Here is a 16,162-nt window from a genome sequence, read left to right on the forward strand (position 1 = left end):
CTCTCTCTCTCTCTCTCTCTCTCTCTCTCTCTCTCTCTCTCTCTCTGTCTCTCTCTCTCTCTCTCTCTCTCTCTCTCTCTCTCTCTCTCTCTCTCTCTCTCTCTCTCAGACACACACCTATTTCTAACATTCTGTGATGTTATCATTACCCCTTTGTTTATCAAAACTCTTCTATTCTCACATTAGACTCATGTTTAATTACTGTGCGTGTGTGTGTGTGTGTGTGTGTGTGTGTGTGTGTGTGTGTGTGTGTGTGTGTGTGTGTGTGTGTGTGTGTGTGTGCGCGCGCGTGCGTGCGTGCGCGTGCGTGCATACATGCGTGTGCGTGCGTGCGTGCGTGCGTACACCTTCTGTGTGCGTCCTATTAACACACGGTGCGTGTGCGTGCCTGCGTGTGCAAGCAGTTTGTCAGGGTGCCCCATCGCTGCGGCGGAGAAGATAGCCAAGGTTCACGAGAAGATCCACCCCACTGACACCACCATCTCCAAGTCCAACCAGGCCTCTGACCGCGTGCTGAGGTACGCAACGCAACACAAGGCGTGATGGAGACGCACTATAGCAGGGTTCCCCAATAGGCGGCCCACGGGCCATTTGCGGCCCGCGGGGGGCTACTGTCTGGCCCACACCAACACCAGTAATAATGGTGGTATAAGAGCAGCAACAACACTAGTATATCGTCGTTGTCGGGTGGAAATCTCGTATCTCCAAATTCTTACGTTCTTTCGCAAATCATACATGGCCGTCGCACAAAAGTAGTGAAAACAGCAGATCTACGAGCAGATCGGCTGTTTTCACTAGTTTAAATAATTTAATAAATGATAAATGCAAAACGAACGGTTTTGGACATACAATAATTTCACCCGACAACGACGATATCTGAACTGTCGCTGGAGTAGCGGGAACGCCACCGTCGCTCCTCGGCTTGGTACCCTAGACATAATTCGGCCCTTGGGGAAAACGAATTGGGGAACCCTGCACTATAGTAAAACAGCTATATATAAAAACCTAAGAAAAGCTAGATAGCATTTCTTACCCAGCAAGCACAGTCAGGACCTTGACCAATCAGTGACGTCTCGATTGGGGCCAAATCAATTCAAGGCTAGAATATCACGTGATTTCAACCAACGTACCGGTAAATCCTGCCCATGAAAACGGGGTCCAATCGAGGCCAGATAAATATCATAACTAGTCAGATATGTCCCAGAGTCCCAGAATATAACCTTATATGCTCAAACTAACATTACAAATGTAATGGAGGTGATCCGAACCTCCCCACCCGGCTTCAAACCCAGGTCTCCCACGTGAAAGTCCAATATCTTAACCATTACTCCAAAGGGATATCCCTATGGAACGAGAGCAGACACTAGACTTTTGAGGCTTCCGGCTGGGGCTGCGACTCACCACACTGTGCGACCCACCACACAAACAATAACAGTAATCCTGTCAAACAAATAAGTCCATATGACGTCCTGGTAAAGACGTCAAGATCATCTCCATATGGGCTGTGATCTGGCCTAGTTCTGAACGTCACCGGAGTCACCAGAGGTCGTTATCATAACGTCATCATGACGTCATTTGGCTTGCAGGGTAGGTTTTCATATATAGCTTCTTTTTTTTTTTTACTGATTATGTGCTCGGTCTACCTAGGCTACGTTATCTGTGTCTAGATTGATAATTCTATACATTTGGTGTATTGATGTTGGTGTATTGAACTTGTTTATTGTATTGATGGGGAAAATTCAAATTCTAAAAGTTTGACTCACGTCACGGCAACCACACACCGAAAGGTGGCAAAGGTTACTTATCAGTGTTTTTCATGATTCTGAATCCATTGCAAGCATGTGTTTTGCATGAAAAACATTCCTGGGGATAAAATGTCCCCACAAAACTATGGTTTAGTGGGGAGTCATCACTTTTCACAGTTTAGTGGGGGCCGGTTTTTTATCCCACAGATTTTTTTCGCGCAAAACAAATAATTGCAATGGATTCAGAGTCATGAAAAATCCCTAGTTTGACCCCTCATATGCTAATAAAAACAGATTAAGTTTTAGATAAAAGTTAGATAAAGGTTAATGGGACCCCAACTTTAGCAGCTGATAACACCACTTTAGCTGTGACTCAGGAAGGGTTATCATACCAGCATATCATCTACAGACATAGAGCTTCTCAAAAATGCTAAGTAACCTTTGCCACCTTTCGGTACACCGACATCTCGTCCATGGCCCATGGACTATTTTCTTTGCGTTGTTCGCAGGCCCATGTGTTTCGTCAAGCAGCTGGAGATCCCTCAGTACGGCTACAAGAACAACGTTCCCACCAGCACGCCTCGCTCCAACCTGGCCAAGGAGCTGGAGAAGTACTCCAAGACCAGCTTCGAGTACGGAGCCTACGACGGCCACCAGGGGGCCTCCTCCGCCGTCTATGGCAAGAGAGGGCCGTTGTCCAAGGGCCACCACCACGCGCGAGACACCTCCCCTAAGAGCTACGACGGTACGGCACAGAAACACGCCCCCAGAATGGTTTCATTCATATCTTACATATTCTTACAACGGGAGCCAACGCTGGGTGCGACGTTGGTGTAGTGGTTAGTGCATATGCCCTTCATGCAGAAGGGTGAGTGGTTCAAACCCTGCCTAGGCCGACGTCAGTAAGGGGGAGAAGACGAAAGCCAGCCCCATGGCCTCCCCTAAGTAATAAGAAATCTTGTGAAATAAAATATCGCCAACCAATCATCAAGGACGATGATACACGAAAGAAGAAGAGTCAATGCTAGCATCGTCACTCTCATGCTAGATCACACTGCTCTCATCCAAACAGACACAGGGTATTATGTGTATCACTGCAGAAACCTTTTTTGTGTTTTTTCATAAATTAACACCCTCTACTTGATCACGCTTTGACATCACACAAAAGCACAGAAAGTAGCAGATCCATATGCTCGAAAAAGACAAAAGTCTATTGCTCATAAAGGTAACATAGGATAGCATAAAGGCCTCTCCATACTTCGACCGAAACCGCCGTTTTCGGTCAAAAGGTCCTTTTCTACCATAAAATTATATCCCTCGGGACTTCTGAAAAGCATTGGACCGAACATTTCGGTCGAAGTATGGAGAGGCCTTTAGGCATAAGGCATGAATACCTAGGACTGGAAACAAGACCACAAGGCCCTTTTTGTTGCAATCCTTTTAGACTACGTTTTCTGACTGTACTTGTGCTGTTTTGCATATCTGTAATTGATAGACAGAAAGACAGACAGAGCGATCGAAAGATCAATCAACAGACACACTGTGAGCCAATAGATCCGGCGTTTTCGCGATTTCGAATCAAAAGAAAACACAATGCATGTTGTTGCTTTTTCCCCTCTTGTGTCCCGTACAGCCAAGCGCTACTGCAAGACCTCCAGCCCCGCCTCCAGCACCAGCAGTAGCTACACCCCCAGCAGCACCAGCAGCCTGGGAGGTGGAGGGGGGATGGGGGGAGGCGGAGGAGAAGGAGGTGGAGGAGGGCATGGAGGAGGCGGAGGACTAGGAGCGGACAGCAGCGCCAGCAGCACCTGCAGTAAAAGCAGCTTCGACTTCAGCCAGGACATGGAGGCTCACATGGCCGCCACCGCCATCCTGAACCTGTCCACGCGCTGCAGAGAACTGCCACACGCACTGCAGGTAGACTGTCTACACCAGGGCTACTCAACTTAAGATGGCTCAGGGGCCACTCAGCAAAATACAAAAAGTCCAGAGGCAGCAAAGTAAAAATTACAGTCCTATTTTGGACGTTTAGACAATGATTTTGTAACTCACTACATGAGTAGTCTAAAAATTAAGGAAACACACAGAAAACAGACACATTTCCATCTATAAGGCCAAACCTCCAAAACCAATAGTTTCCTATTGGGTTTGGAGAGAAACTGAAAAATTACATCAGAAAATTATTTGTCCACACTGAAAGTAGACAAATTATATTCATTGGTATGACCATGACGGGCCGCATAGACATGCCACAGGGGCCGCAGGTTGAATAGCGCTGGTTTACACGATGTAGAGAACTGCCACATACACTGCAGGTATATACTGTCCGCACTATGTGTAGAGCAGTGGATCTCAACCTTTTCAGGCCCCAAAATAATCATATTTTAACTGGGGACCCCCCCACCCTGACGAGCACTAAGAGTTGAGGCATTACATTCTGCACGATATATAGCATTCGAGAAACGTTTATTACATTCCAGGCCTGTGAAAATAGCATATATACATGCTCACAACGCCTCGCAACACGAGGCGTTGTGAGCATGTAGATCTGCTATTGTCACAATTTCTGCCTCTAATAGGCCTATTTGACCAATGTTTAATTTGTTATTTTAGAGGTATTACAAAGCCCTTAAATTGTCACTTTAGAAATGTGCAGATACCCTCTATACAATTAAACTTTGTGTTGGTTTGTTTGCTGTTGAGTGAGAAAACAATGTTTGCACATTAAGCTAATCATCTGGGTACCCCCCCCGAAATAATTTGGGGACCCCTCTGGGGGTCCCGACCCACAGGTTGAGAACCGCTGGTGTAGAGAACTACCACATGCACTGCAGGTACTGTCCGCACGGCAGGCACATGCACACATAGACATTGTTACCAAGTGGGATTGTAGATTGGCTTAAAAGTCAGTGAAAACCCATACAAAATATCATGGATTGGACATAGAGGCAGGCTTGCGGGTAAAATAAAGTGTTTATTACATTCCAGGCCTGGACAACATAAATAAACTATAAGTCCAAAATATACAGCTCAACTCAAACAACGCAACTTAACTTCAACAGAGAGACAACTGTGTCAGCCTCTCCCCATGGCAGCCCCAGTTCAACTGAGCTCTTCTCCTTTATATAGTCCAAAGACTCCTCCCCCTGGCTCGAATTAACCAACCCCAGCGCAGTAGAAATCCACCCCAGATGCTCCCCATGTAGGAATCAACAGTAATCTATTACTTGTAATTCACTGTTCACTGTGAGGTTGTAGTTCGGGTATTTTCACTACTTCTTAAAGGGGAAGACCACCCATTTTCAATATTGAAATATGTCATTAATATAACTTAGAGGAGTTGTGTGGAAATAGAAAAAAAGTTCCCCCCCTTCTGTGTTGCCTAGAACTGGAGGATTGATTTTGGGGTTTGTATTGTAAATTACAACTTGATGACATCACACATTGTACTTTACAATACAAACCCCAAAATCAAGCCTCCAGTTCTAGGCAACACAGAAGAGGGGGAACTTTTTTTCTATTTCCACACAACTCCTCTAAGGTATATTAACGACATATTTCAATATTGAAAATGGGTGGTCTTCCCCTTTAACACTTTCAGTGCCAGGGCGTCATATGACGTCCGACACGACCTTGGCAATGATGCCAGAAAATAATATTGGCGTCATATGACGCCAGATGCTTTTTTTTCATATTACAGTAGTACAGTGTTGGATCTATGCGGTAACCAAGATACAGCCCTTTTGGGCGATGGGACGGTCGTCATGCATGACAATTCAGTGGCGTCAGTTCAGAACAAGCTAAGGTATGGCAACATGACTGGTGTCTGGTGAAGACACCAGTCATGTTGCCATACCTTAGCAACAGGCACGATGAAAAGTACATTTTTATTATTTCCCCCTGTCAAGGTATGGCAGCTGCATACCCCTGCCATACCCAATTGACGCCCCTGCATGACATCACACGCTTATGTGACCAAATTCAAGCATGCTGGTTGGCCGGTTCCCCCCAGAAACAAGAGTCTCAAAGAGTTCAGTGACTTTTACCGTACCGGACACACACAGCAATCAGAGGGAGAGAGAGATATATTGAGAGAATGAGCTAGAATTAGTTATAAAATCATTAGATTTAGTATTATTTAGAGAGATAGAGATATCACGGAGGTACTCGGCTGCTACACCCACGGGCCACGGCCTCGATTTTGGTTCTGGCGGCCAGAAAAGCTCCTTCTACGGGCGATCGGTTCATCAGCGAAGGCCTCGGCTGGAACATCCACGGCCTCGATTTTGGTTCTGGCGGCCAGAAGAGCTCCTTCTACGGGCGATCGGTTCATCAGCGAGGACCTCCGCTGGTACATCCACGGCCTCGATTTTGGTTCTGGCGGCCAGAAGAGCTCCTTCTACGGGCGATCGGTTCATCAGCGAGGACCTCCGCTGGTACATCCACGGCCTCGATTTTGGTTCTGGCGGCCAGAAGGGCTCCTTCTACGGCGAGGCATGCATGCTGCCAGGGACAGACCACCGATTGCTACGGTTTCTCCGCGCGCCCTGTAGGATGCACTGCTGAGCTGTGCTGCGGTATGTTCTCTACGTTTCACTTTGTTATACGTCTGTCTTTCAATGTTATATGAGATAAGTGCTGTATAATGTATCAAAATGTATGAAATATATGGCCCATAAACCATAAAACTGTCTCCGCGACTCACAAATGGGTCCCGACCCAAACGAGAGAAGCATCCATTTCATTGTAAAGTCGACATTCAGAAACGCTGATTTTAGGCTATATTCTTCACTGCATACTACGTGCCACTCACGTTAGAAGTAGAACATTGTTTATTTTGGCGATAATGAGCCAAGGACATCACATCACAGCCTAGTATAGAACAGTGGTTCCCAAAAGGTTTGATCGCGAGCCCCGGGGTGGGGGCGCTCGCCCTGGAACCTCCAAAGCACTAGCGACCACCCTCCACAACTCAAGCCCGATTTGGGAGACCCTCCTGGGCATGGCGCCGCTCGGCGTCGGCCTCTATACCTCCGTGATGGAGGGAGTGAAAACTTTTTATGTCCAAAACCGCTCGTTTTGCATTTATCATTTGAAATTATTTAGACTAGTGAAAACAGCCGATCTACAACAACAGCCGATCTCCTTTTTAGGCACTAACTAGTAACTAACAATAAAATATGAGTCTAGAACACACCACTGTATGAGCTGCATAAAGTGTGGTTCCTGTTGAAATGAGCCATGCATCTGTAGCCTACTTTGATTGATTGATTGAAGACTTTATTAGAAGTTTGCATAGGAAAAGGTACAGTTTCATGACGGTACAGTTCACTGGTACAAGGTCTACTAAAAGGAGATCCATGAAAAGACTAAGCTTATTTCCACTGGAAAGTGGAAACCATTGAAGTATCTCATATAACATTGAATGACAGACAGATAGAACACAGTACTATGCAGTAGATATGTAAAGAAAAACAAAAAAAGACAGTAAGTCTAAACAAACAGTATATACAAAGAAGGGGAGGGTAGGGTGGGGCTAGGTTCTTTTTTTTACCACCTCTTTCTAATACATTCTTCAATCAATCAATAAGCCTGACCTGCTATTGTTTTTTTTTTTTTGTGTGCATTTTTTTGGGTCCACATTATACAATTCAATTCAATTCAAAGGAGCTTTATTGGCATGAGAAAACATATGTTTACATTGCCAAAGCAAGTATAACAAATACAATATAAAAACCAGTTGAAATGGGGAACATATATACAGTTGGAGGGGGTACAGCATTGTTCATTTTACAGAGCTATGTCGCATTGTGACATTTTATATATATACAGGGTACACATAGCAGCATTATTTTCCTACATAAAGGTATCGGCTCTGTTTCATACTGTATGTGCAATCTACAAGCACACAACGCCTCGCACCGCGAGGCGTTATGTGCTTGTAGATCTGCTGTTTTCACTACTTTTGTGCGACAGCCTTTGCTAAAGAACATACAAATTATACAGAAGCACGATCATTTAGTATTTTTTATTTATTTCTATCATATACAGGGCCCGTGGAGTCTGACTGGATGGAGGAAGGATGGAGAGGACAGTATGATGGCTGAGATAGCGAGAGCGGAGGAGTCAGGCATAGGTCATACACACTGTAGGTTCGCTGCCTGGACCAATGTCACTCTAGGGGAGCTGAAGAACTTTCTGGGACTTCTCTTCCTCACAGCTATCGTTCACAAGGCGGAGATTGCCATGCACTGGTCAAAAAACTCTGTCATTGCATGCCGTACTTTCCCAGAACAATGGCAAGAAACAGGTACCAGGCCATTTTGAGGTACCTGAGGCGCACACACACACACACAAACACACACACACACACACACACACACACACACACACACACACACACACACACACACACACACACACACACACACACACACACACACACACACACACACACACACACACGGTGAACAGTACCATCTTTGACCTTTATTTGTGGTGCCTTTGACTCCTGAATGTTGGCTTGTTGAATGCCTTTTTTTGAGAATACAGTACAGTACAGTACTGACTTTTATATTATTTTATTTATTCTTTACTTGCTGCACATTTATTTTATTTTACTTTTATCCAGTTATATTTTATTTTTGTGAAGTCATATTTGTGATTTCTTTTTTTTTGGAAATATTTGTAAATATTGTTGAACATAAATATGTTCATGCTGGATGTGTGAGGTACTCACCAGGGTTAGGGTTCGATGTTGCCATAAAATAAAAGGTTGACATCGCTTTTCTGACTTTTTGTCTTCCTGACCTTCTAGACCAGGTAAAAACACAGTGAATTCACAGTGCATAGTTCTATCAAAATGTAAGGCAATTTCTACCTTCTGAGTCATTTCATACTTTTTCACTTTGCCCCCTTGAAACTAGACGATGGTACAATATTTTTTTAACTTTTTTTGCACATAATGAAAGTAGGCATGTCATTCTTTCTGTCAAGGGTACTTGTGTTCCGTTACCATTTACCAATTTGTTGCTATGGCTTCCTAAAGTTTTTTTTCTTTGAACTCAAATATCTCAGAATCTAGATTTCTGAGGTTATTGACTGGTTTGCGCAGTGCGCACTCTCGAGCACCTATCTCCAAAACCGCTCACCGAAATCACTCCAAAATTTTTTGGGTAAAAAAAAAAATCCTCTTTTACCAAACCTCCCATTTTTGTTCCGATGTGAATATCGGATCATTTCCAATTTATTCCCTGGAATTGGGGCAGAAATGAATGGGACCTAATGGTGGCACTGGTAAGGGACGGGGGGCAGGGGGGGCTGGCACTCAAAGTGTTAAGCATTCGTTTTCTAATTTACGGAATTTGTTAGATTTTTATTTTATTTAATCATGAAATTACTTCATTGCGTTATTACTGTAAACATGCAAAATGTAAAAAAAACAGTGTTTTGGAACCAGTGATGTAGAGAACTACCACACACACTGCAGGTACACACGCACGCACACATGCACGCACGCACGCACGCACGCACACTCTTTTCTCTCTCTCTCTGTCCTTGGTTTTGCTCTGATTCTCTGTGTTTCATGATTGTCATTATTTTTAGTTCTGTGTGGAGGTGAACACTTTATACACCACCTCTCGTCCCTGCTGAACAAACACCCAGAGCTGTGACCCTCTGAGCTGTTACACCCATAGCTGTGACCCTCCGAACTGTTACACCCATAGCTGTGACCCTCTGAACTGTTACACCCATAGCTGTGACCCTCTGAGCTGTTACACCCATAGCTGTGACCCTCCGAGCTGTTACACCCATAGCTGTGACCCTCTGAGCTGTTACACCCATAGCTGTGACCCTCCGAGCTGTTACACCCATAGCTGTGACCCTCTGAGCTGTTACACCCATAGCTGTGACCCTCTGAGCTGTTACACCCATAGCTGTGACCCTCCGAGCTGTTACACCCATAGCTGTGACCCTCTGAGCTGTTACACCCATAGCTGTGACCCTCTGAGCTGTTACACCCATAGCTGTGACCCTCCGAGCTGTTACACCCATAGCTGTGACCCTCTGAGCTGTTACACCCATAGCTGTGACCCTCCGAGCTGTTACACCCATAGCTGTGACCCTCTGAGCTGTTACACCCATAGCTGTGACCCTCCGAGCTGTTACACCCATAGCTGTGACCCTCTGAGCTGTTACACCCATAGCTGTGACCCTCCGAGCTGTTACACCCATAGCTGTGACCCTCCGAGCTGTTACACCCATAGCTGTGACCCTCTGCCTGTCCCACTGTTACTACAGCCATAGCCTCTGGATCCAGACTTTTCCAGAAAGAAAAGCCTGGGACAGCACCCCTGTAACTGTGACTCACGACATTTTAATTGTATATGAAATATATGTAGCCGTTCAGATATCTTATCTTACATCAGTATTGTTCATGTGAACTGGTTTGTTTAGGCCAGGGGTGGGCAACTTTGATGATGGTGAGGGCCACATTGCATATTGCTACGTCCTACTTTGTCATTCTAGTATCTCATACAAAAGAAGCAAAAATAGCAGATCTACAAGCTCGCATCGCGTTACGATGCGTTTTGAGCTTGTAGATCGGCTATTTTTGCTTCTTTTGACTTGAAATCCTGAATTATTTTTTGTTATTTTTTTATTGGAATCCTGAAATTTTGATTTAATTTCAAACACATTTAGTTATATTTTTATGTTGACTCTATGAACCTAAATACAAATACCTACATTGGACATAAAATAATACATTTTAATACTACTATACTAGTCATTAAGCTACTAAGATAGACTGACAGAATTAAAGCAGGTCATGTTTGGAATAGTAACAGCTGAAATCAATAATATATCAGTATTCCGGTATTAACCTGAGGGCCGCATTAAGTGAAGGTGGGGGCCGCATGTGGCCCCCGGGCCGCCAGTTGCCCATGTATGGTTTAGGCTTATCCATTATCCATCGTTTTCCTCTGCGGATCACTTCCTCATTTACTCAAAGCGGACAGCAGCAGGAGTCATGTCCCCCTCCGCGTCCCTTCCGAGATGCCGGAGTAACTGATGAGATATGTCGGGCCATAGAATCTTCGCATTAGGTTAGACTGCTACAGCCATAGCCCTGAGCCTCTCTGTTGATCTGCTATTTTTTTTTTAAATTCTTGACATTTGTTGCAAATCTTTGAATATGTCTTTTTCAAAGTGAACATTTTTAACTCAAATATTTGCTTCTGGGTGTTCCCTGATATATGACATTTTGAGATGGGGGTTGGCCGGCCAAATCAAACATATAATTCTCTGAATGTCTGTCTGTCTGTCTGTCTGTCTGTCTGAGTGTCTGTCTGAGTGTCTGTCTGTCCGACTGTATCTCCACGGTGGCTGGAGCAATTGATCTGAATCCGCATGACCATTAGCATATGAACACACCTGACATAACTGCGAAGCCCGTTTGTCACTTCCACAAATCGTATGCTGTATATAAGCATTTTGTGTACTGTATCTATTCTGCATCTAGCATGAGGCATATCTATTCTGCATCTAGCATGATGCAACATTTTTAACCAGCTCTCTCTCTGTGTGTGTGTGTGTGTGTGTGTGTGTGTGTGTGTGTGTGTGTGTGTGTGTGTGTGTGTGTGTGTGTGTGTGTGTGTGTGTGTGTGTGTGTGCGGGCGGGCGGGCAGGAGGGGGGAGGGGGGGGGGGTGTTACACACCTTTGGTGTCTGTCTGAGTGTCTGGCCCTGTTGCAGCGTTTGAGTAAAACACATTTTTTGGACAGTACTCCTACAGATTTTGTCCAGAAATCATGCCGATCGGTACACAGTATCTCTATAGCCATTACACGAAACAGGTATTTCTTACATTGATGCTCCTACCGGTACATATTATCATGCAAGCACCAGTTAAAGTTACTTTCCATCCCTCATATACTGTGTGCACAGTGCATACCCCATAACCCACACATTGCACATCATTTCGGAGCTCATACACTGCGCAAAAAGACCAAGAATCCCTAGATATCGTTGCCCGAATATTACCAGATACAAGTCATGTATGATGATATCCGGATTGGATACTCTCCGAACAGCAAGTGAAATACATTTCATGTTCGGAGCATATCGAACCCCCAATATGGGACCACTTTATTCTTGCTAGAATATGGAGTTAATCTTTATCCCGGATACTGTATACGACCACATGCCATATTCGGAAAATAACTCTAATCCCTGTCTAAAATATCTCATCAGAAATGGACAGCTGTCATTTCTGGAAATGATTCTTAACTCATATCCAATGTCAAGATATTGTACATATATGACCACTATCCATATTTCAAGTCCAAACACCAGAAGTATCTTAAATCCATATATTGTATTGATATGACCTGTAACTATATATGTGCTGATATCCAGATTGGATACTCTCCGAACAGCAAGTGAAATACATTTCATGTTCGGAGCATATCGAACCCCCAATATGGGACCACTTTATTCTTGCTAGAATATGGAGTTAATCTTTTCCCAGATACTGTATACGACCACATGCCATATTCTGAAAATAACTCCAGGCAGTGTCTAAAATATCTCATCAGAAATGGACAGTTGTCATTTCTGGAGATGAGTCATAACTCATATCCAATGTATTGATACAACCTCTAACCATATTTCAAGTCCAAACGCCAGGTGTATTTTAGCTCAGGATACTGTATTGATAAGACCTGTGACCATGTTTCAAGTCCAAACACTGGGTGTATTTTAGCTCAGGATACTGTATTGATATAACCTGTGACCATATTTCAAGTGCCAATACCGGGTGTACATTGGCTCAGGATACTGTATTGATATGGCCTGTGACCATATTTCAAATCCAAACACTTGGTGTATTTTAGCTCAGGATACTGTATTGATATGACCTGTGACCATATTTCAAATCCAAACACTTGGTGTATTTTAGCTCAGGATTCTGTATTGATACGGCCTGTAACCATATATGAAGTCCAAACACGGGGCGTATTTTAGCTCAGGATTCTGTACTGATACGACCTATAACCATATATGAAGTCCAAACACGGGGTGTATTTTAGCTCAGGATTCTGTACTGATACGACCTATAACCATATATGAAGTCCAAACACGGGGTGTATTTTAGCTCAGGATTCTGTACTGATACGACCTGTGACCATATATGAAGTCCAAACACGGGTTGTATTTTAGCTCAGGATACTGTATAGATATGACCTGTGACCATGTTTCAAGTCCAAACACCGGGTGTATTTTAGCTCAGGATTATGTATGGATACGACCTGTGACCATATATTAAGTCCTAACACAGGGTGTATTTTAGCTCAGGATACTGTATAGATATGACCTGTGACCATATTTCAAGTCCAAACACCAGGTGTATTTTAGCTCAGGATACTATATTGATACGACCTGTGACCATATTTCAAGTGCCAATCCCAGGTGTATTTTAGCTCAGGATACTGTATAGATACGACCTGTGACCATATATTAAGTCCTAACACGGGGTGTATTTTAGCTCAGGATACTGTATATATACGACCTATGACCATGTTTCAAGTCCAAACACAGGGTGTATTTTAGCTCAGGATACTGTATTGATATGACCCGTAAACATATGTCAAGTCCAAACACTAGGTGTATTTTTATGTCAGGATACATTCTTGATTGATATGACCTATAACCATATTTTAAGTCCTAACCATCAGGATTCACCATACCAGGATACAGTTCAGTGTCCCCTTAAGCCTATACTAGGCCAGCTCCTTTCTCTCTACACCAAATGATAGGTACACATTTCAACACAAGAAAATGACTTAATGCAATTAAGCAAATATTTATTTTTAGAGCAAATATTCTTTTAAATGTTCTTTTAAAACGGGCTAAAACCTAAGAACAGTATTTTAAGAACACACACACACACACACACACACACAGTTGATTGTTGAATATACTGTAAAATGAATAGAACACATCCAATTCTTACTTAACACACTCCAGGTAGGTAAGAACACTATTTGAAACAGGTCAGTGTTGGACAGAATAAACAAATCAGAACCAAAAGCATGAACAGAACACCACCATTAATTGGCACGGTGCAAACTATAATCCCATGTTTCCAGAAGATGGCATGAATGGTTCCCATTCTTCCATAGCTTGTTCTGGTTATTCTGGTTCAAATCTGCTGCTGAGCCAATGAAACAAAGCCATGGGAATCTGAACAGGAAACATTTATGCCCCTTCAAAAAACCCAAGAGTACAGTTGTACACAGAGCCTATAACAAGCCTTACTAAGTCCCAGAGGTGTCCTCCTCACTCTGCTGCAGGTAGATATGCTTGCCCTCTGCAGGAGGGGGGGCTCTTCTTGTAAACTGTCCACGATAGGTGTGAACATGGGTGGACCTGGGCTACACAACCTTCTTCCCATTGTCATCCAGGACCTTCTGACAGTCCGCCATTTTTGGACAGCCGTGATGAGCGCCACTTTGGTGATTTGATTTTGAAAACAGTTTTGTCCTCGTCACTGACGGAATTGGCGACTGCACCGCTGAGGTATAGCTGGTCCTCTTTGGACAGTATCTTCTGTCCAACACCGACCTGTTTCTTGAAGAGCTGTGTAACAGATGGGAAGAGGAGGTTAGACTCAACATGTTCTATTCATCCATTCTGGTCAAAAGGAAAACCTTTGATATGGGGCCCCCAGTTTTGCCTTGTCTGCTTATGATAAGCAATTTTAGGCTTGTTGTCTCCACCAGGCCGAAGGCATAGGGAGACAATGTTTTTGCTACTGGCTGTCCGTTTTCGCTATAACTCCACTGAATAAACATTGTTCAAACATACTACCTAGAGGCCAAGGAAAAACCCTTGCCCTGGATTGTGTAAAATATTTGCCATTGATTTCTGTCTAGACCAGAGCTCCATTCTAAAGTTAGTTGGTGTTACAAAAACCATTGTGCAGCAGGTTGTACATGTAAAGACAAAACAGACCTACAATGGCAATAATTTAACTTGGCAAAAACAATATATATATTTTTAATTTGCATACTGTGTGTGTTTGCGCCATCGTGTGCCCTTCATGCGTGACAGCATATTGGGCTGTGCATATATTTTACAGTAGTCTCTGAACATCAAAACCACTGAGGACATCCCTAAAGCCCCTTTTCCCACCGAACAGATTTTGCAACGCAGCGTTGGAACAAGTGGAAAAGCGCCAAAAAGCTGCCTTTGGGAGCCTTTCAGCAATGAGGAAGTAGATACTCTAGTTCTGTGGACCTCTAGTCTGCAACAGAAACAAGCCTAAATAAGCCAGGGACATTTTCCCATTGCACATTTGAACCAATACCATATTACTGTATCTATTTCAACATAAATCGATCAATTCCTAAGCAAAGCTTGAATAATAAAATGTGGGTTTGATTGTTTGGTGTTGCCACATATATTCTGTGAGTGAAACATGGGGAACAGGTCTATGTACTTAAAAGCAAGCCCAAATAGGCAACCACACTTACGAAAACAAGTCCAAACTAAAGCAACCCGCAACTATGAATATTTACAAGCGACTATACAGGAAAACAAGTCCAAAGTCTCTTATAATGAGCAGACCTGGCAACACACATCAGTACAAAAACATGTTCTTTCAGACGACTAAAGTTTGTGCTTAGTCTGTGCCAAATAAAGCGACAGACTGCCAGTCTGAAGGAGCTGCAAAGAGTCTCTTGTAGTCTGTTTGGTGGAAAGTTACCTTAATGATGTGACTTGGTCTACATCATTGAGCACCATGTCGGCCAGATAAAGAGGGGAATGCTGCCTTTCCATCCTCATTTGTTATAATCAACTTAATATCAAACAGCTAACCATATTTTGAGCACACTCTGAGCAACAGCTGTGGGCCAGCATGGATAGGAGGAGACGTGATCAGGTTAACTGCACACATAGATGGTTAACAAACCTTATAGATCTGCCATTTTTAAATAGCCGGTGTACTTTAGAGTGGTCAAACTTAGCCTAGTTCTTTTGTGCTTGTTTTACTTATACCTAGTCCCTTGTTTCTCTTGTCAAACCTGGCAATAAAGCGATTACCTGCATTACACTTGCTGCCCACTAAGGAAGAAGTTGAATGAAACAGATAAGGGCAATAATCAATGCTGGCGACTAGAGAAGGACCAGGAACAAGTTAATGTCAACCCTTTCCAAACTCCAAACCAACTAGGATCTTAAAGAATAGGGATTATTCTGGTCCAGATGAAACACTTATTCAAGGTCACAAAATGAATCTGACCCTGTTCTTGGCAACACAATGTAACAATGAAATAGGCATTAAAGCTCTGGAAAACCAGAGATTACTTTCATCCAATATGAACTGTATGACAATACTCTACATGTTACAGATGG

General features: G+C 43.5%; 1 protein-coding gene across 1 annotated transcript in view; it reads left to right on the plus strand.

Moving 5' to 3' along the window:
- LOC308300809 (myelin transcription factor 1-like protein) overlaps positions 1 to 16,162 on the plus strand; it is a gene marked incomplete at both ends in the record, with an annotated part of 75,541 nt that overhangs the window by 34,154 nt on the left and 25,225 nt on the right. The window contains 3 exon segments of the mRNA XM_080744708.1: positions 405 to 518; positions 2,255 to 2,490; positions 3,379 to 3,662. Of these exon segments, the coding sequence (XP_080600834.1) occupies positions 405 to 518; positions 2,255 to 2,490; positions 3,379 to 3,662 (634 nt within the window).

This window comes from Nannobrachium achirus (assembly GCF_963921795.1).
Source record: "Nannobrachium achirus genome assembly, chromosome: 16".
Taxonomy (NCBI): Eukaryota; Metazoa; Chordata; class Actinopteri; order Myctophiformes; family Myctophidae; genus Nannobrachium; species Nannobrachium achirus.